The 20,357-nt window shown below is 48.8% G+C and overlaps 1 protein-coding gene across 2 annotated transcripts in view; it reads left to right on the top strand.

The window, feature by feature from the left end:
- The window catches only part of ARID3B (AT-rich interaction domain 3B), a 29,115-nt gene extending 11,607 nt beyond the window's left edge, over positions 1-17,508 (top strand). Inside the window, exons 4-9 of one of the 2 annotated variants that reach the window (XM_027888527.1) lie at positions 1,483-1,555; positions 11,947-12,130; positions 13,107-13,366; positions 14,000-14,257; positions 16,470-16,562; positions 17,214-17,508. In XM_027888527.1, the coding sequence (XP_027744328.1) occupies positions 1,483-1,555; positions 11,947-12,130; positions 13,107-13,366; positions 14,000-14,257; positions 16,470-16,562; positions 17,214-17,371 (1,026 nt within the window). In that variant the 3' untranslated portion in view covers positions 17,372-17,508. Of the gene's footprint in view, positions 1-1,482; positions 1,556-11,946; positions 12,131-13,106; positions 13,367-13,999; positions 14,258-16,466; positions 16,563-17,213 lie in introns of both variants that reach the window. The other variant, XM_027888518.1, reaches the window with a different exon arrangement.
- The last annotated feature ends 2,849 nt before the right edge of the window (positions 17,509-20,357 follow it).

Here is a 20,357-nt window from a genome sequence, read left to right as displayed (position 1 = left end):
TACAAACCTGCTATTTTGAGCTATTTTGTTGCCTTTGGTCACTGGATTATAGTTCGAACTAAGAATTAATAACCAGGCTTTTGAATTTTAAATTTTTAGTCCATGCTCTTTTCATCTGGAAGGAGAATATTTTGTTTCTGAAAGCTGCTTAGTCCTGTGCTCGTGGATTTGAATGTGGCATCTGTGGGTCACACCAGCTGCAGGAATTCGTTTTAAACTGAGCTGGCCCTTTCTGCTGGGGCAGATAATTGTTCTGCAAACACACCGGGGTTCTCTTCCCAGAAGTGGGTGAGAAAGGAGGGATTCCCAGGAAATGAGCCCAAAAAGCCCCCCTTTTCTTTGGACTAGATGAATACCAAGTATCTTGCAGCACCTACGGGGAGGCTGAAATATGTATTTCCCAAGGAATCTTTGCTTTTCCATTGAAGTGCTCCACAACAGTAGCTACGACCAACAAAAAGAAAATTCCCTGGGGGTGTTGCAGGGTTGTTTCTCAATGCAAACAAGAAAAGGAATTAAATTCTTCATGTACAGCATTGCCTTCAGTCTTGTTCTGTATCTCCCTGGATCTCAGTGAGAGCCTCACTTCAGCCCTTCCAGCCTGTCACTTTTTGGCCTCACAGGGCTCTTGATAGGTGAAAATTAGATTTTTCTATTCCAGAAGTGGTTGTAAGATGACACTCATGTCTGCCCCTTCTGAAAAATCAGGGGATAATACTCATATATAGTTCCTCTCTTTTGGAATACAGTGCCTGTGGAACTTTATTTTAATTGCTTGGAGGTTTTAAGCCCTTTGGTAAAAATTATTTCTGCAGCAACTTGATTCTAGGGTGGTTCCTGATATTTTTGAAGGCTTTTGGTTTGTTTAGAGGAACCTTCCCTTACAGGCACTAATAGTTACAGGAAAGCTCTGTTCTTTCATCTCCTCCTTCAAGGCACTTGGAGTTTAGCACTTACGTGACAATCCGTGAAGGAGGGAATTGTGAGTTTAGGAGGCACTGCAGGGAAGTTTTACCTCTCTGGTGCCACAAAGGTACCACTGGTCTGCCCCAAATCCCTGTCACCTTCCTGTTGGTTGTCTCCTCTTCCTTTCCAACTTGCCTTCGTAGTTTCTGTCCCCTTTTCTTCCCGATGGCTTCAAACCCTGCTGTCCAGTGGTGCTGTTAACTGAGGTGAAGGCTGGGACTTGATGATCTTGGAAGTCTTTTCCAACCTTAATGATTCAGGAAATCCTCTTTCCTTTGGGATGCCAGTCTCTGTGCCTGGATGAGTTCCTGAGGGGGTGAGCAAGGCAGGGTATGGTGAGGGTCCTCAGAGTGTCACTGCAACCCTGGCCACAAAGTTGCTCAGGAATCTCTCCTTGTTTTTCCTCTTTGCCCGTGGTTTCCTTTCACCCCTCCAGTGCAAACACCAGAAGAAGCCAATATCACTTTATTTTCTCATTGTGGATTGTACCTTCATTTTTATTTGTTTTCCCCCCAGCTCTATGAACTGGATAGTGATCCTGAGCGGAAAGAGTTCCTGGATGACCTCTTCATTTTCATGCAGAAGAGGGGTGAGTGAGCGTTTGTTTCAACTCAATCAGTAAAATAGGGCAGGGGAGTGAATTCTCCCCTCCTGAGTTTGAAAGAACAAATCCAGGCCTTGAACTGGCAGATCAGGTGGAAGAGCAGAGCTGAGGCTCGAGATATTTCCCTTGGGAGATGAGGAATGCAGTAGGAAAGTTCTTCTGCTCTATAACTTAATTCCACAGGCATTATTTCTTTACCCTCCTACCCAGTACTGATGATGTCCCTGCACTGAAGGTCCCCAAATCCCTGAGGACTTTTGAAGCAAGGCAGAGCAGCACTGAGAACTCTCTGGTCTCCCTTTCAGTTGTCGTGTCTCGTGTTTGATTTCGGTGACGTGTGGGAATGCCTTCTCATTGCCACTGCCGTGACGTGCCAGCTGGGGACTGGGAAAATAGACACCAAGCCACCTTTTCCTGTGGATTCCCAATGTGTCAGCCTTCCAGTTAGGAATTCTGTGTAACAGAGTGGGGATGCTGTGTGATGTCCCACAAGACTCTTTCTGTCCCCTCATTACCAAAATTCAGTTCTCATTGCAACAACTGTTCGTAATTAAAATGCATTCACGTGTGGGGTACGGTATAAAATATTCCTCTCTGAACATTTGTGGTGCTCTCTTCTTATCCCTCCAAGGGTGCCAGCTGTCTTTTGAACTCTGCATCTTCAGATCCATCCCTCCAGCAGACTGGATCACAAGCGGAGGGAGGGCTGTCCAAAATTGCTCTTCGTATCTGTGTCCATTTCTCCTGCCCTGTAGCTGACCTGTGTGGATTTTCCCTCTCCAGCAGTTTGAGGTTATGCTTACAAGTTATTAAAAATTAAGAGCTGGGGTTTTTGCTGATATTTTTGGCTTTCATGTGCAGAGGCACAACCAGGATTAATTAATTCCCTTGCAAACGTTAACCTGAGCTCACTTGTTCAGGTAAGGGCTGGTGTCTGAGAGACAGGACAACAATCTGCAGGGTGTGATTGGCAGCAACAAAACCCCCCCAGATGCCTGGAGAGAAATCTGCTTAATACTTCAGTGTCTCCTTCCTATTCCCTTTTAATTATTTATAATTGACACGTTCCCAGAGCCAGGGCTGAGCTGGTCACCAGCTGGTTGCTGGAGGAGTTTAGCTTTTAATCAGCTGGGTATTTCCAAGTGTATTTGTTTCCTGGAGACTCCCTTGTTTTCCTGCTTGCTAGTAGGCTGATAATGAAATGGAAGAGCTCTGCAGCCAAGGGGAAGAGGTGCCGAGAGCCCTCTGCCAGAGGGGCTGGAAAGGTTTGGCCCTGCTCTGGGGGACTGGCTTGAACTCAGGGTACACAAGGCAATTGTGGGCCTGCATTATATGTGGGCACCCCTAAAATAAAGAGGCAGAAGGACTCCGGGGAGCCAAGTTCCCTCAGGTTGATGGGAGATCTGGACAGTATATGCTGAGCTGTGGGAGGTGGCTTCTCCTCTGTCCTTAAATCTGAGCTGCTGTGTCTTCAGCAAAGGAAATATTTTGACTTGACATGTTTTTTTTAGAAGCTGTGTGTCCACTTTCCCCGTTCCTGCTCTCCCCAGGGTTTTGGTTTTCTAATGAGCAGGTGGACATACCCTCTGTGTCCTGTTTCGAGAGCTTAGCAGCAAAGTTATCATGGGATAATGATAAGGATTCAGGCCTAATTTATCCTCCCCGTGCTTTATGTGCCAACAAACATCCTGACCCAAGGCTGAACAGCTTCCTTGGTCTGAGAGATTCCCCCCCCCAAATTTGGCTCCAATGTGGGCTCCTTGCACCTGAGAGCAAAGTGCTTTGTTTCTTAGCTGGTAGGTGTGAAGAGCTGCTTAATTTGCACTTCGTGTCTGAAGGGGATGGAAAGCAGCTCTGCCAATAAAAACATTGCTGCTGTAAAAACAGGGATTTGCTGTTGTCCAGGAGGAGCCAGAGAAGCGCCAGCCCTTGTTTGAGGCTGATGGATTTGGGGCACAGATCACAAACTGACGCTGAAGCAAAGCAAGCCTGATGTGAAAGATAAATGAGAGATTTCACAGGAGCTACCAAGGAGCTAGAGGGATGAAAAGGTTTGGTTGTTGGTGCTGCTTTAGGAATGTATCTCGAAATGGGAAGCCATGAAACAGCCTTAATGCAGATCAAATGTGCAGGTCTCTTCTGCCTCTGAGCACAGCAGGTTGTCGCTGAATGACTGCAGCTGCAAGTGATAAAATGGCCCTTCAGCAGCAATAATGATGGAAGAGGGAGATGAGAGGGAAGCTGTAACTCTTCCTTTGTTGGGTGTTTTATTCCTTGGATGTGTTTAGGCGAATGGGTCCCACCATGGCTGTGATTGAGGGGGCAGGTGGGGAGAGGAGGGAGCGTGGCTGAAGGGAGTGATTGGTGTGCAGGACTGGCTTCAAAGCAGTGCTGGGACACGTATCCTCACTTCCACCTTCCCTTTCCTCACTTCTCCCACAGTCTCACAGCAAAGGCTGTCTTTCCTGGCACTGAGAAGGGATAAACAGCTTCAGCAGTGCTTTCCCTCTACTTCCATTGCTCACCTGCTGTCTTGTGACATGCTGAGCCTTCAGGTTTGGTTTTCAGAGCTGTATTTGGTGCTGAGGCCCTGGCACAGGTTGCCCAGAGAAGCTGTGGCTGCCCCTGGATCCCTGGAAGTGTCCAAGGCCAGATTGGACAGGGCTTGGAGCAACCTGGGCTAGTGGAAGGTGTCCCTGCCCGTCGCAGGGGGTGGGACTGGATGGGCTTTAAGGTCCTTCCAACCCAAACTTGATGTATTTGTAATGTCCTGCTGCATGAGGGCACAGACTGAGGATTCCCTGTTAGTGCACCGTGGAGTGAGTTGCATCACAGACGTGGAAGCTGGATTTGTTCCACCTGCCTCTGAAGACACTGCAGGCAGGAGCAGTTTCATAAGTACCCTTAAGTGCCTCCGTTCCAATAACTCAGGGTATCTTGTGTTCCCACATCTTTTGTATTAACCAAAATAATTTTATTACAGAAATCTCTATAGCCAGATGGGCAAGTTCATTTACTCAGCTCAGACTTGGCATCTTCCACTTTGGAGCAGTGGGATTGTTACACCCCTGGAAGGATCAGTGTTCGTGCAAGACATTCCTCTAGAGAAAAAAGCTTTGCTGGGGAAGATCTCCAAGTGCGTGCCGTGGTGGATTGGGAAAGGCTCCTTTCCAGGGAAGATGCTTTGTTCATTTGAAGTCCTGCCTTTGTGAAACCCTCATAAAATGTCTCCGATTGTACAGCTCTACTAATTCTGTTCAAGGTTCCTGTGTGACCTTGGTTTTCCCAGATGGCTTGACCATTCTGGTGCTTGATGTGTACGTACATAGAAGGGGCTTTGTAAGCCTGACCGTGTGGTTTTAATGTTTTCCTGCTGTTGTGTGCTCCGGCTGGGCACTTTGGATGTGGAAATACAACAAATCCAGGGGACTGACAGCGGCATTTACTGATGGATTCTTTTATCTCTAGGCCAAGTGGTTGTTTATGCAATGTTTGTTTAGGGAATACGCTTCATTCTTCCACTGATTCAATTTTCCAGGTGTCTTCTTTTGATCCTCTGGAGATATTTTTGACTCTGAATTAAGCAATGTAGTTCTCTAAATGAGACATCAATAGACATAAATTCTCAGCATCCTTTACTCGTGCTACCTGCCCACTGCTGCAGCAAATGCTTCCCTAAATAGCAGGTGATGCTCTGCAGTGGAAAATTCCCACTCAAAGCACTGCATAGGTTTTTTCTGGATGGCCCCAATGAACCAGGAGAAGTGTTTTTTCCCCTCTCAAACCCTTTGATTTGTACACAGCTACATCTCTGCCTCCTCTACTTCCCTCAAGAGCCTCTTTGGTCACCTGTTCTGACAGAGAGTGACCTGTGTCTTGTGCAAGTGGAATGCAGTGGGGATCCATGAAATATTTTAGGTTTTTCCTTTCTGTTGAAGGAAATGGGTTGAAAGAATGGGTTTTCCTTAATTTGTAAAGGGAACTGCCGTGCAGGCAACATTCCTCCATTCTTTAAGTGGCTGGAGCTCAGTGGCTGGGAACAGAATCCACCACTCCATGCACTTACACACCTGGAAGAGATGGTAGGATTTAAAACAAGCACAAAGCCAAGTGCCTGGGGGCTCCAAGCGACATGAACCCAGCTCCTCTGGGAAGGAGACCCATCCCTGAAGCAGAGTTCCGTCTAGCATCCCAAAAATGTTGCAGAGAATGTCTTGATGATCAACCTTTAGTTGACTTAATGATGATCAACCTCAAGTTGGGGACTAAGCCTCCACCAGAAGTTGATATTTTGGGGAGTTTACCTGCAAATTCCAATAACTTAGGAACAGTTAACAGCAGGTCTTTCCCATAAAACCCAGATTTTTCTCCCTGTTTTTTATACATCAAAACATTTGTTATAAGCAGACATCACAGGTTTTTTCTCTAATTTGGAAAAAACCTGTAAGCTTCCCTCTGGAAAGACCTATAAAGAATCTTTTCTGGGAAAATAAACATTTCAGTTCAAGTAATTAATTATCCCTCGGTTTAAAGCTGATGAAAATGGTGGTTTAGAGTGAATATCACGGTAGCTCCAAAGGAAAATCATACTGGAAGCTGCGGCTGTAATTAATGGGAAAAGAGTGTGAGGAGTTTGCTTGGTTCTGGCTTACAGGAGATTTGTTTTAAATTTAGTCAGGGTGAGGAATGTTTGAGCAGCTGAAAGCTTTGATTGTGAACTGGGTTGGCACTGGGCAGGGTGCAGAGGAAGTTAATTTAAAGTTTACTGAGTGTCGTTGCTTGGCATCTGCCTTTCCACAGCTTATTCAGGTGATTCCACCTGCTGCAGCTGAGGATCCCAGTCTCAGGAGCTCCTGCCTGGGATGTACAGAACTGAGTGATGGAGTCAGAGGCATTTTTTTCTCACCACCCCTGCAGACTGAGGTGTTGAATTTTGTCATCTTTCTCCAGCACCCCAAAACTGGATGTTTGTGTCTCAAACCTTGCTCTTCTCAAGTCCTTTCTTACATTGATACTTCCTCTTCCCTCCCTAAAATTTAACATCACTTTTTTTAAGTGATTAATGAACTCCTGCAGAAGTACCTCAGCCCTCAAGAGATGACCCTGCAGATATCCAAGTGTATTTCTACCTCTCCTTGCCTGGAGAAGAAGAGTTTTATCCCTGTGTTTTCTGAGGTCTTACATATGGAAACCCACCAGTCATTGCATAGGGGTTCAACATCTGGTGAAGAAATTGGTACCATGGAATTTATTGGACTGGGTAGAGGAGGACAAATCTCCATGGGCTCTCTCTTCCAGGGGAAGGTTAATGTGGCTGGAAGCCTTGGCTAATGTGAGCAGGGCACTGGATGCCAGTTCAGGAGCTGAAATCTGATAAGGGACTGCCGAAATACGATAAGGGGCTGCTGTCAGCCCCACTCAGGGAGGAAGGAGGGACTGATGGCTTTGAAGGGGTGCAGATAAGAAGTGGCCCCCTGTCAAATAGAGCATGATTGATTACCCTCTATCCTGGCTCCCGCTTGGATAGGAGTGTCTAATGGGCTGCAGGCTCCAGATCAGGTAGTGACATTCCTGTTGGGAGGTGGGAATGCCGTGGCTGGAGAGGCAGGAGATCAGCTGTGTGGCACAGCGGGGAGGAGGGAGGTGCTTTCCCTTCTGGATCCCTTTGCTTTTCACTGTAACGCTGAGTGAGCCAAACCAACAAATAAAACTCGGGCAGCATGGGTGGCTGAAGCCCCAGCTTTGCCTGAAGCCAGCCAGGATTTGTCCTTGGAGAGGTATTCGAGCAAACCAGGAGCTGAGGCAGTGCAGGGTTCAAGTTGATTTGCTCGTGTTCATCGCTGTAGAAGCTGAATTTTCCCTCTGTTTAGCCTGGGAGATCTTGGACACCAAGTAATTACTCTGCCTCCCTTCAAAGAAACATGAAGTTCTCATCAAGACTTGGTTCAATATTATTTTAAACCGTTGTAGGCTTTTCCAGTTTCCCAGGGAAAACTGTTCCTTTTGGCTATCTGATATTGTTTCTCTTTTGAACATATTTAGAGTGGGAAGAACAGCTTTCTCTTTACCTGTTACAAGTTGTGGCTTAAAAACGCTCTTTCTATGCCTGTTTTTCAATCCAGAACACGTTTTATTGCAATTTAAATGTTGCTCTGCAGAATAGACATTTGGGATTCTTACCCCCTTTGTTCCTTACTATATAATGGATGCTTCTGGAGGTAAATTGGACAGGAAAAGTGGGAGGTGATGGGAAAAGCAGTGCTACAGGATGGATGTAATTAAGTGTTCTTTGTCTCCTACATGCAGGACAAGTCATGGCTTAGGCTGCTTGATGGTGGGGAAATCCCTGCAGTGGGCAGAGTAGCCCTTGGAAGGGAATCTCCATCATGGAGGAGTTGGAAAGCCAAGCAAATCCCTGAAAAATTAGGAGGGGACTCATTTCCTATAATTTGGTTAAAAACAGGCTCTGGGGCAGTTTTCAGCAGTCTGCATCTTCAGGTTGAGATCTAACTCTGAAGTCTGGCTAGGAGAGGATGAGGAACAGGAAAACAAACCCCCTTAGGCAGCGTGGTTGGGTGGGTGAGGAAGATGATGGTCCAAAGTTTAGTCCCTCAGCCAGGGACAGCTGAGTGAGGGAGCAGAGCCTGCATATGCCAATGGCTTGGCCAAACCCCCTTCCCCAGGAGCTGGTTCATAGGTGTAAAGCCAGCCATTCCAAGGTTTTCTAGGGTTCACAGCTTCCTCAGCCGCTCAAATAGCTTTTGAAGAGTGGAAATCAAACAGTTGCTGCCTCTCCAGAGCAGGGGACATAGGGGGGACATTGAGGCCTCTCCAGATAAGCCCTCGAGGCTTCTCTCCCATCTGGCTGGAACAGAAGAGGCTTTTGAAGGGGTGAAATTCCCTTGAAGGGCAGAGATGTTTATAGCTACAGTCAGCCTTCCTCCAGGGAAACTCTTTATTCCAGAAATCTGAATTGTAGCTACAGCTGTCTTTCTCCTCAGAAAACCAGGAGCCTGTGGGCTATGGGATGACTTCCCTTCCAGAGTTTGCCTGCCCTAGAGTTCATCTTCCTGAGGTCTCCCATCAACTCTGCATCTTCCCTTTTTGCAGTGGAAAAAGGCTCCTTGTGCCCCCTGTTTGACTGATTCCTTGCAGGAATGAGCCAAGTTACATAGCTGGGGTTATATGAAAAGGAAGAAACGTTTGTTTTCCAAGAAAACTCTGAGAGGAACCAGTCACCTTCCTCTCCCTCCTGAAGTCAGGCAAGGCTTCAGGCATACAGAATTTCTGAGAGCTGGCAGGAGAGGGAGGCTTGGAAAGTACAGTAAAATGAGTTTGCCATCAAAAGGCAACAAGTCTTATGCTGTGCCCCCGGCTGCTGACCTTTCCCTCTGGAATTCTCCCCTCTGACCTCCGGATCATTAATCCTGATGCTGCCAGATGACAGTAATCCATCATGGCCCCTGACAAGCCTTGCAGCCGCCTGTGAAAGGATCCGCTCGGCTTCAGCATCCAATCGTCCCATGATACTCGTTTTTCAGCCTTTCCTGTTGGAGCAGTGGGGGTTTCCAATAAAGACTTTATCGCCTCGGCTTTCCTCAGAGAGGGCTGGGGGAGGAGAGATCCGAGGAAACACTCAGCCACGGCTTGCTCTGGAAAATACAGAGAATTTACCAGGGCCAAACCCAAAATCATTCTCTGCCTGGTCTGGGCCATGGTACTTGGAGTAGTGCTGCAGGAAAGGATGGAAAGGAAGTTATTCCATCTGCATGCTCGAGTGGAAGAAGGATGGATGTAGTTTTGTCCCTGCAGTAGTTTCTCTTCTGTATAAGGAAATTTTATGGGCGGAAAACAAACCGGAGGTTTTCTCTTAGTTGATAATTTTATATTCCATTTATAAACATGTTTAGCTTAAATTTATGTCTCTATATAAATATCTATTAGGGGAGTTTATATTTAGTTTACAAATGAAATCTCAGGACACTTTGGCCTTGTTTAAAAGCAAACCTGAGGAAGGGAAGGTGTCCAAGGTGGGGGGAGGTCAGATCTCAGTGCTGTTCCTGCTCCAGCTGGAGCGGTCTCCTTGGAAATGTTTAAGCCTTTATTTTCCACTGGTGTAGATGATGTTTGTGCCTTTCACAGGAGCATTTGGATAAATATACTTTGTGTGTTTTTCCAACTGCTGAGCTGGGGGAGTCTGGAGAAGAGCAAAGGTGTGTTTGGGATGAATGCAGTATATTAAAAAGTGGATATTTCTTAATACTTCTGTATTAGCAGCTTGTTCGCCTGAGGAGCTTTATCCATGACCTTCCCTTTCACTCTCCATCTGGTCAGTGTCCAAGGAGAGCTGGATGAAAGTCCCTTCTGTACAAGTTAATGCTATCCCCTAAATTGGATTGGGGAAAAGTGGGTGGCTTTGAGGGTGGCACCAAGTTGCTGGAGGAGCAGGGGGGGGAAAGGGGCTTGATCCTGCCCCAGCGGAGTGAAGGCTTTGCACCTTTAATTAATTCACAAGGGGCCATTTTGGGGGTGTAAAAGCCAAGCCTGGCTCCTCCTAGAGACCTCAGAGAGAGAAGTAATTCCCTGTTTTCCCGTTGGGTGTGACTGCGGTTGCTGGGGCTCAGCTGATGAGGGATAACTTGGGGCCGGTAACGTGATCATTCCCAGTGCACCGCCGGTCCCCCGGGGCTGTTACTGGGCTCCTCATCTGCACTGACGCTCCGAGGCAAAATGGAGGCTCGGCAGAGAACGGGGCTAATCGAGGCTTTTCGGGCTGGCCAGCCAGGATGGATGGAGCCACGGAGCGTTCAGAGGGTTTGGAAACATCTCCAGCTCTATTCCCCCCCCGGGAGCGGTCACCTCTGAAGCGCAAGAAGAGGATCTGCTGCAGCTTGTGGAATTGCTGCTTTGTGGACTTTCTGCTGCAGGCAGGGAAAGGGTTGTTTGGACAAGGCAAGGAGAAGAGGATGTGATAAATACAAAGTGATATGAATCTGATCAGGTGCTCCTGATGTTTGCTTGCACTTTAAGAGTTATAACTTAGCGGGATTTTCAGCCCTTTAAAGTGAAAACGTTTGACTGTTTTATCTGCCATCTCGTTAACGTGTGGGAATTGGCACCATGAGCTAATGCCTAACAGGCTTCCAAAAGAAAAGAGAAGGGGAAAAAAAAATTCCACTTGGATGTATAATGAGGACATCTGCAGAGCTGAGCTCCTTTTGACTGAGCAGAATAAAACCCATTTATAAGGGCCATAAACCCCTCTGCTCCGGGGCGTTAAGCGAATCGCTGGCTGAGGAGCAGTGGCACGAGCCTCCCCCGTGGATTGGGCATTCCATGATTGTCCATTACAGCCCTTCCCAGGCTTTCCTGTAAAGGCTGGCGCTGACCATTGTGGGAGACAGGATACTGACCTCAGATGGATGGCTCTTTGATCCGGGACAGTATTTCCTAGGCAAAATAAAAGGGTTGCTGCATCAGCTTTTTTTTTCCCCCCTTCTTCCTCTTCGTGCCTAAATCTCATTAATTTGACTTTTAGCATTTTGAGGAGCTGCTAAAGGGGCACTAGCAGGTTAAAAATCAGATTTTCTTTTCTGTTAACCCAAAAGATGACAAAACTGAACAGGAAGGATAGAGATGGTTCCCTGTCTGCCCTCAGAAGGACAGAACAAGACCTTGGTTTGGGCTCCAATGGTTGGTGCTCCTCACAGCTGCTATGTGGCCTCATCAAGGAGTTATTTGGCAGCATGTTCAGGGAAAAGGAGAGTAGGAGGATGAAAACACAGTGTGAGCAGTGGAAAGAGCAGCCCTTCATTTACCTGTCAAGGCTGTAGCAAAAGGTTGTGCATGTGACTGTGAGGGGGGAATGGATATGAGTGGGAGAGAGATGCTCTCTAGTATCATTTATCCCTTTATTTTGCTGTTCCCAAGCAATACAGAACAGAGATCCTGGGGAACAAGGGAGCTGAACCCCAACATAGTTGCCTGGCTGCTCAGCGCCTTCCTGAGCACAGCCAATACAGGTTTTTATCTGAGATTGCCCTGAGCTCATAAAACTGATTCCTCTGTGCCTCATCCCCAGGACTGAATAGTCCCAACTTCCCCTCTTTCTATTTTAGAAGTTGCTCGTTGCTGTGGGTTATTATTGGTCTGATAATTGCTTCTGCCCACAGGAAAGGATCTTTCATGGAAAGGATGTGCCACGTAGCTGCACTTCTCTGCCTCATTTACTCGCTCATGCAGAGACCTCAAGCCAGGCTGCAAACAGAGCTCCTGAATTTCCTATTAGAAGGAAGATCAATAGCCCCAGCCTGCCAGTTTTCCTGGCCTCCTTTTCTCCCTGACTCCATGCTCCCTTCCCTGCTGTTTCCCTGCAGGAACTCCCATCAATCGGATCCCCATCATGGCAAAGCAGATCCTGGATCTCTACATGCTCTACAAGCTGGTGACCGAAAAGGGAGGGCTGGTGGAAATCATCAACAAGAAGATCTGGCGGGAGATCACCAAAGGCCTTAATCTGCCCACCTCCATCACCAGTGCCGCGTTCACCCTGCGGACACAGTAAGTGGGAAGGGCTGACAGCAGGGATGGCCTGGGCAGCACCAGGGGCTGGGCTCCTGGATGTGGATCCAGTCCCCCTTTTTTTGCCTCTTCAGAGTTTTCAACTCCTCGGGGCATGGAGGGTCTTTTCTGTCTCCAAAGAGCACTTGGCACAGGGAGGAAGGAGAGAGGGAGACAGACCTCCTGATTTTGGGCATCAAGTATGAGCCTGATCGTTTCATGTCCGTTAGCACGGGAAACTTGGAATTTAGCAGCTCCTCACTGTGAAGATTGCTTTTCTGACCTGCAGTACTCGATTAGGGAAGAAAGAAAGGAAGAAAAAGTGGAATAAGCAGCAGAAAAAGAACTGTGAAAGTAAAATGCCTGTAAAATTATGCAACAGGGCAAAGCTGTGGTTTAGGTGTGAAAGGCTGGGCTCTGAGAATGTGCTCCCAGCTCTTACGGTTTTCTTGGGAGTTATTAGAAACCCCTGAGTCCCACAGAGGGAAGCTTTTGCCATTTCCTCAGCCTTTGATACAGCAAGCTGTTCCTGCAAACCTGTGTGCTAAAGTGATAAGGTTTGGTTGCTGCCCAGCACAAATGACTTGAACAAGGGCAATTCCTCAAACTTCCTTCCTTGAATTACGTGCTGTGGTCTGGGATCTTTGTTCTTAGAGTTTTAGATTCCCGGTTGTAAAGAACTTAGGGGTTGATTCTTAGATAGTGTTATAGTTGTGAAGAAGTTCTGGATGACTCTTTTCTGCCCTTGGGGGTGTAGTGATAAATATTCTTGTGTTTTCCTACGAACATTGAGTGAATTCAGGGTTTGAGCTTTGCTTCACTCACAGAGTGCCCAATGCTTATCACAGCAGTGCTCATGATCCGCAGAGAACCTCAGGCTGAGAGTCTTCCTGCCCGCAGTGCGTGTTTCTGTAGCCTGTAATTCCATGTTCTGCTGAGCACCTGCTGGAGTTTCCCTGTGCTTCCCTCTCCCCAGGTACATGAAGTACCTCTATGCCTACGAGTGTGAGAAGAAGTCCCTGAGCTCGCCGGCGGAGCTCCAGGCTGCCATCGATGGGAACCGGCGGGAGGGCCGGCGGCCCAGCTACAGCTCCTCCTTGTTCAGCTACTCACCCACCACCACGGGGCCTCCCTCCCTCCTGTCTCCCCCCAAAATCCGCTTCCCCATCATCGGCGTGGCACCAGGCAGCGGGACCAGCAACCCTCGGGTGTCTCCAGCAGCAGCGATCAGAAAAGGTCAGCTATTCTTACTTGCAGTTGGAGGCACTGGAACACAGTTATCGTGGAACTGTAGAATCAACCGGGTTGGAAAAGACCTCCAAGGTCATCAAATCCAACCCCACTGTGGTTACCAGACCACGGCACTGATGCCACGTCCAGTCTGTCCTTAAACACCTCCAGGGATGGTGAATCCACCCCCTCCCTGGGCAGCCCATTCCAATGGCTGATCTCTCTGTAAAGAATTTCTTAATGTCCATCCTAAACCTCCCCTGGCACAGCTTAAGACCCTCTTGTCCTACTGCTGGTTCCTGGAAGAAGAGACTGACCTCCACCTGGCTACAGCCTCCTCTCAGGGAGTTGTAGAGAGTGATGAGGTCTCCCCTGAGCCTCCTCTTTTCCAGGCTCAACAACCCCAGCTCCCTCAGCCTCTCCTCAAAGAACTTGTGCTCCAGTCACTTCACCAGCCTGGTTGCTCTTCTCTGGACCTGCTCCAGCACCTCAATATCCTTCCTGAACTGAGGGGTTTCCATTTTATCCATCCAGACTGCTTTGGATTTCGGATTAGTAGGATCTGGGTGGCTCAAAATGGCCTACCTGTGGTTTAAACCCTTGCATGAGAGACTAAGTGACTCTCTCCTCCTTTTCCAGGTGATGGAGTGCCCTTGACCGTGTCTATGCCAAATCGTATTGCTGTGCCAGTGACCTTGAGCAGCCAGCAGGCAACTGTGGCAGCAAGAACAGCCACCCTGGAGCAGCTGAGGGAGAGGCTGGAGTCGGGAGAGCCTCCGGAGAAGAAGGTCTCGCGGACGAGCGAGGAGGAGCAGCGGCTTGTCCAGCAGGCTCTGCAGCGCAACCTGTTCAGCATGGCACGGCAGATCCCCATGAAGATCAAAATCAACGGCAAGGGTGAGCAGCAGAGACAAAACACAGGCAAAAAAGCCCTTGAAAACTGCAGCAGGGAGGGGAACGCTCCCAGTCTGGAATGACAAACACACAGGCTGGGTTATCTCTCAGGGTCCCAGGCAGAGGCCACGTCAAGAAGGTGTTAAAATGGAGTGCAACAACGGCAAAGCTGAAGCGTGGCAATGTTTTGAGCTTTACTGCTGGTTGTATTATCCAGCCTCATCTGAATCCAGCATGGATTCAGAGGGACCTTTGCCGTGTTCACAAAGCTCTGCACTCAAGCTGATCAAGCCCACCTGACCCACCCAACGAGACCCTTTCTCCAAGCTGTGTCCAGCACAGCGAGGTAGCTGCAGGGCTCAGGCTCTTCCACCCCCATAGAACTTGTACCCTGTTACTTGACCGTGGAAGTAACAGCTTGGTACAGGTCTCCAGCTGCAGGAGACTGGGAGAGAGATGCCCAGCTTTTAGGAATCCTCTCCCAGGTGGGGTGAGGAGGCCATAAAGACCTGCGCATCCCAGGGCTTTTAGCAAGGCAGGTGATTTCTGCCCACATCTGCACAGCCTTGGGGCAAAGAACTGCTGGCAAGGCTGGGTTAGGAGGTCACATCCAAGCAGAATTCATGGCCTGGGAAATGCTCTCCTGAAATGCTTTGGAAAAGGGGACTCACCCTGGAAAGGTCACTCATTGCAATCAGTACTGTGATAGAGTAGCTTCAAAAGTTGATTAATGCTCTGGCTCCCTTACCTGTCCCGAGGCTGCACCTTACCAGGCAAGCAAAGCCTCAGTCCCAACAGCTGCTCCTTCCAAACCTTTTGATCCATTAAAATTAAAGGCCTCAGCTCCCTATTAATTGCATATTTGGATGGAGGCACAAGGCCAGGCAAGTTTGGCATGGCTTAGAAGAAAGGGAAGAGGTGTTCTTGTTTTAGCAGTGCTGGTCAGTGCTTTTTTGGGATGCTTTGCCAGAAATAGAGATGGAAAAGGGTCAAAGTAGATTCCTCTGAAGCAGCAGCAGCTGGGATTGGGACTTCACAGTTCCTGTCAGCTGTGCATCCACCTAAATTTCACATCAAAACTAAAATAGTGAGTAAAAAGGAATACAAATGTTATCAGGTAATGTTCATTCCCCCTGAACTTCCTAAATCAAAACGCAGGGAACCATTTTAGTCCTTACAAACAGTAACAGGCTGAGCCCTGAGGATTCAGGGATAGTATTCCCACCTTTGTGAGCTGACTGCGGGCAAGGCTGTCCTATCTTTCATGCCCTAATTTTCCCAAGGGCACAATCAAAATCATAATGTGCTTTGAGAGGTGCTTTTGATAAGCACAGCACGAGCTTATCCTGGCTTGATAACAACATTTAAGTTAAGCCTTAACGAGGAGGAGTTTTTAGGGGGGTGGTGGCCTTGCTCTCTTCCACAGAGGAGCAATTCCATAATCCAGGCACACCATTATGGAGTGCTTAGGTTGGAGATTCAGAAGCTTCTGGAAGAGTTTGACATTCAGCTCCCCTCAAACATCCCTGCAAACTCAACCCCTGCCCTGCACTGGTACTTCCAGAGCTGCCCATCACCCTGCAGACTGAGGATATAGGAAAAGATCCCCAGATTTCAGGCTGAGTGGAGTGTTTCCTGGGTTTTCCCCTCCCTCCAGTGGCCGCTGGAGCTGCTGCAGTCTAAGCACACCAAGTCACAGCAGCTCCCTGAGGAGCTGAGCACTAGGCCTGTGCTCCCAACAAGGGCCACAATCCAGCTGGTTTAAATATGATCTCGTCTCATGTGCTCCCAGCTCTTTTTTGGGACGGGAACATCAATTTGGCCTTCAGGGAAAGATTTCCAAATGCCCGTGGGCTCCCAGCCTCCCCCCAGCTCACGCCAAAGCACTTACACACCTTTGTAGCCTTATCAGAGAATCCCAGACTGGTTTGGGTTGGGAGGGACATTAAAGCTCATCTCATTCCACCCCCTGCCATGGGCAGGGACACCTTCCACTATCCCAGGTTGCTCCAAGCCCCGTCCAACCTGGCCTTGGACACTTCCAGGGATGGGGCAGCCACAGCTTCCCTGGGCAACAGACATAATAGAACGTGGACATCATCTGGGGCCTTCCTCTCCAATGAGGGGACAAAAGGAGGGCTGTGTTTACCTCTGGGGAGCTCAGGGAACAAGATAGTCACTCTCTAACTCTGCATCTCTTCTTTCCTGGAAGAAGACAAGCCCGACTCGGCGGCAGCACTGAACTTGTCACCCAACGGCATCGGGAGCATTAACATGTCGGTGGAGATCAACGGCACCACTTACGCTGGTGAGAAAGGGGAGAGCCAAGCTGGGGGGAGCAGAGTGGGAAGTGGAGGGGGTCATGGGTTCCCAAGGGCTGGGCTTTGCCAGACTGGGATCTGTCTGGATCAGAAGGCACAGGAGGAGGTGATTTCTGTTCTCTTATTTGGGCCTGGCCAGGATGAGCGCCCTTCCCTTGTTGTTAGTATTTTTAAAATGAAAAGGAAGGGTCTTCTGTGAAAGCGTTAATAGGAAAGAGTATTATCCCCCTTCTCCTGATGAGGTGCTTTACTCAGCATTTCCTCACACATATCTGGCAAGCAGGAATTGTCCCCTGTACTCTGCTTGAGCAGTTTCGCTTCTGCAGGTCACACCTGCACATCCTTGGGCAAATCCCAAGTGGGAGGCCTGGCTCTGACATGCAATGGAAGTTGCTTCTCTCCTCCAAAAGCGTAGAAGACGTTTGGGATCTGTTTTCTGTAAGGATGACATCCCTGTGACAGGCTGCCAGACCAAGGGATCCCTTCCCTGCTTAGCATTGAATTCTGGTCTGGCTCCAAACCTTTTTGTTGTGCCCTGAGCCTCTCTCTCTTGGGATGGGGTCTTGGGGACTGGATAGCTTTCCCTTTGCTCTGTGTCCTGCCCTTCCCACTCCATCACCCTCCTCTCTGCCTCCCAGGAGTGCTCTTTGCCCAGAAACCCGTGGTCCACCTCCTCGCCGGCTCCAGCACCCACAGCTCCTGCAGCAGCAGCAGCAGCAGCTCCCACTGCTCTCCCAGCCCTACCTCATCCCGAGGAACGCCCAGCGCGGAGCCCTCCACCAGCTGGTCTCTCTGATGGGCGGCCCCATTCCCTGTCTCACACTGGCCTCTGGCTCCCGGAGCGAGCCGGGAGGGAGTCGCACAGATACCTCATCTCAAGGAACCTGCTTTTGTGGTTGGCCAGCAGCAAGATGATGATGATGATGATGATGATGATGATGATGAAACCTTTCCATGCCAGCGAGTTTTTCTTCATCATCTCTTGGTCCAGCCTTTTTTCTTTGTTCTCCCCCTTTCTTCCTCCCTTTTGCTCTTTGTTTTCTTTTTTTCTCCTCCTCCTCCTCCTCCCAGGGTTTGCTGTGTTCCTGTCGGGGGTGGGACATGGAGGGGGGGCACGCCTGGCGTTTTTCAATCAGGGATGGGCTCTAGGAGCTGCGGGTTGAGACACGGCTGAGACGTCACCAAGGCAGGTGGAAATAGCTGGAGTTGGGGCAGGGAAACTTGGTTCTCCTTGGGCCAGGAACCACGAGGACTCTTCCCACCAACCAACTCCTTGTTTTGACAATCCTAAGAGCCGGAAGGGTGCCTTGCCCTGTCCTCCCTTGTGCTGCAGAACAGGCAAAACTGCTTGTTTCCTTCCTGCTGTGTCCTCACAGGAGGCTTGTGAGCCTCCTTCCCCTTCTCCACGGTTTTGGCATGAGGGGAAGGACTTCCTCCCTCCCTGCCGCATTCAAACCCTCCCCATCAGCTGCTTGGTTCTTGCCGGTGCTGCCTGATTCCCCCCCTGTTGCCTTCAGGCTTTCAGAAGTTTTAAATGCCCTTGACCTTGCCTGTCTCCTGTGAGGAATTCATCCCTCTAACCTTTACCCTGACAGCCTGAGCTTGTTGTTTGGGTCCTGTGATCCTCTGCCCCCGTGACACTGTCACTTGGGTTGATGCAGGCTTTCCTGAGATCAGCCGTCTCAATTCTGCCTCTTGAGGTGGCTTCCAGTACCTCTGGAAGCTGAAGAAGTAGGAGGTCATCTCTGAAATCCATCTCCATCTCGTGGGGGCCACAGCGTGTGAGTGGGTGCTGTGGTTGATGTTACACACGTGGGGTTTTGTCCCTGAAGAAACCCAGCAGCCCAGGCCCCATCAAGCTGCACCGGAGCGGTGGGCACCTTTTGCTCTCCGGGGGAAAGTGGAGAACAGGAAATCAGACCCTTCCTTGCCCTTTCCCCTCAGACCTCCAGCTGGAAGCAGAGCTGGCCCTGACTCCGTAAATCAGCTCCTGTTCAGGTGGCCTCGTGCTGTCCCCCTCTCCTTCTTCTGGCCTTTCCCCAGCCTGGAGAGGTGATCCAAGCTCCATCCCTCCTGCCCTGGTGACGTCCTTCCCATGCTCCAGGCCCAAGTCAGGTTTTTTGAGCAGACGAAATACCTCAAGATATGTACTTGTTGTTGGGTTGGTTTTGTTGGTTTTGGGTTGTTTTTTTAACCTCTTCAGGAAGTATTGGCATATCTTATTGCTTGGTTTTTTAATATGTGGGTTTGCTGACATTGTGTTTGTTTGGTTGTTGTTTTGGTTTTTGTTGGTTGTTTTTTTTTTTTTTTTTTAACTTTTAAATGTATCACCAAAGACAGAAAGTTAAACAAGGCTGAGCAAAGCAGCAGTGGTTTCCCCATTCTTTAGGCCAGCAGGAGCCAAGCTCCAGCATCATCCCAGGACATGTGCATGACAGGAGGACAGGTAGAGGCAGGAGAAGAGGGCAGGAGTGATGCTCACTTAGATTTGTCCTTCATCTTGGACACAAGGGTGTCTCCAAAGTCCCACTGATTTTTGACAAGCTCCAGGATCTGTGCCTATGTTGGTTATCCTGCTACATTCTCACATCCTGAGGACTGTTTGGGAGCCAGAGGGTGGGAATGCACGTCCTCAGATGGATGCTGCTCCAAGATGTCCCATAGAGCTGCTTTTAGCTGGAGTAGTGCCCACCCTCTGGGCGTGGGGAAGCTGGGCTGATCTCGCAGGCCTCCATGGCATTTCATCCTCGCAAACTCCCAGAGGTTTTTCCAGACTCTGTGGCTCAATGAGATTATTTTTTTCCCCCTTTTTTTGTTTTCTTTTGGTTGTTGGGTTTTTTTATTTTATTTTATTTGGGGATGGGGTTGGGGATGTTTCCTCTGAGTGGGACTGGGGCACTTTTTGCTTTTCCTTCTGCTTTGCTCTCTGGCCCTGGGGAGCAGAGGTGGGTCCGGGGTGGATTCTGTCTCACACGCTAACGTTGTGTTTTCTTGCACAGAAAGGCACTCGAATCACTGAACTGCTTTGACACTACTAGAGTATTAATGTTTATAAGCTTTACTCAACCTAGACTGGAACTAGCCAGGACTAACAGATTGTTTTGTATCCAATTCAGGGAAAGAATCAGGTCGGGATGCGTAACAGATACCTCAGTTAAATAAGCTGCAACAATAAACTGGTCCTTTCTCAGTCCAGTGTGACAAGGACCATTCAGACTGTGAAGAGTTAACCCTTTCCTCTAAGCCTGGCTTTGATCCTGGCAGTCTGAGCTCCAGATCTCCTACTGAGCTGCCAGGCTTTGGGGACAGGGTTATGGAAACCAGCAGCAGAGCCGGTAAAGGCTGAGTGAGGGTGGTGGATCCCCCCTCTCTGCTCCATTTCATCGATTGTGTAGTACTCAGGGTTTGATACTGCGAGTAGGACTGTTCCTGTGTGAAGTGCTCCGCTTTGCAGTGTTGCTCCATCCTCTCCCAACTCCACACCAGCCAAGGTTTTGCAGCGAGCAGCCAAAAAAAAAAAAAAAAAAAAAAAAAAAAAAAAAAAAAAAAAAAAAAAAAAAAAAAAAAAAAAAAAAAAAAAACAAAAAACAGCCCCCAGCTTGCTCCAGTGCAGCCTCCACGTTCTTGTTTTCAGGGGGAGATTTGCCAGCTGGGAAAACCAAACCAAACCTGCTTCAGGCAGCTCTCAGTTGATGCTGGGAAGGCACAAAAATTGGGACAAGGGGGAGAGGCTGTGTGTGCCTGCTCGGCTCCCAAAGTGAATGCGAACGTGTCACACCAAG

The sequence above is a fragment of the Empidonax traillii genome, unplaced genomic scaffold, assembly GCF_003031625.1.
Source record: "Empidonax traillii isolate 1590-97213 ecotype Southwest subspecies unplaced genomic scaffold, ASM303162v1 scaffold12:size2584012, whole genome shotgun sequence".
NCBI classification, from domain to species: domain Eukaryota; kingdom Metazoa; phylum Chordata; class Aves; order Passeriformes; family Tyrannidae; genus Empidonax; species Empidonax traillii.
Note: the sequence above shows the minus strand (reverse complement) of the source record. Positions and strands in the feature narration are given on the sequence as shown.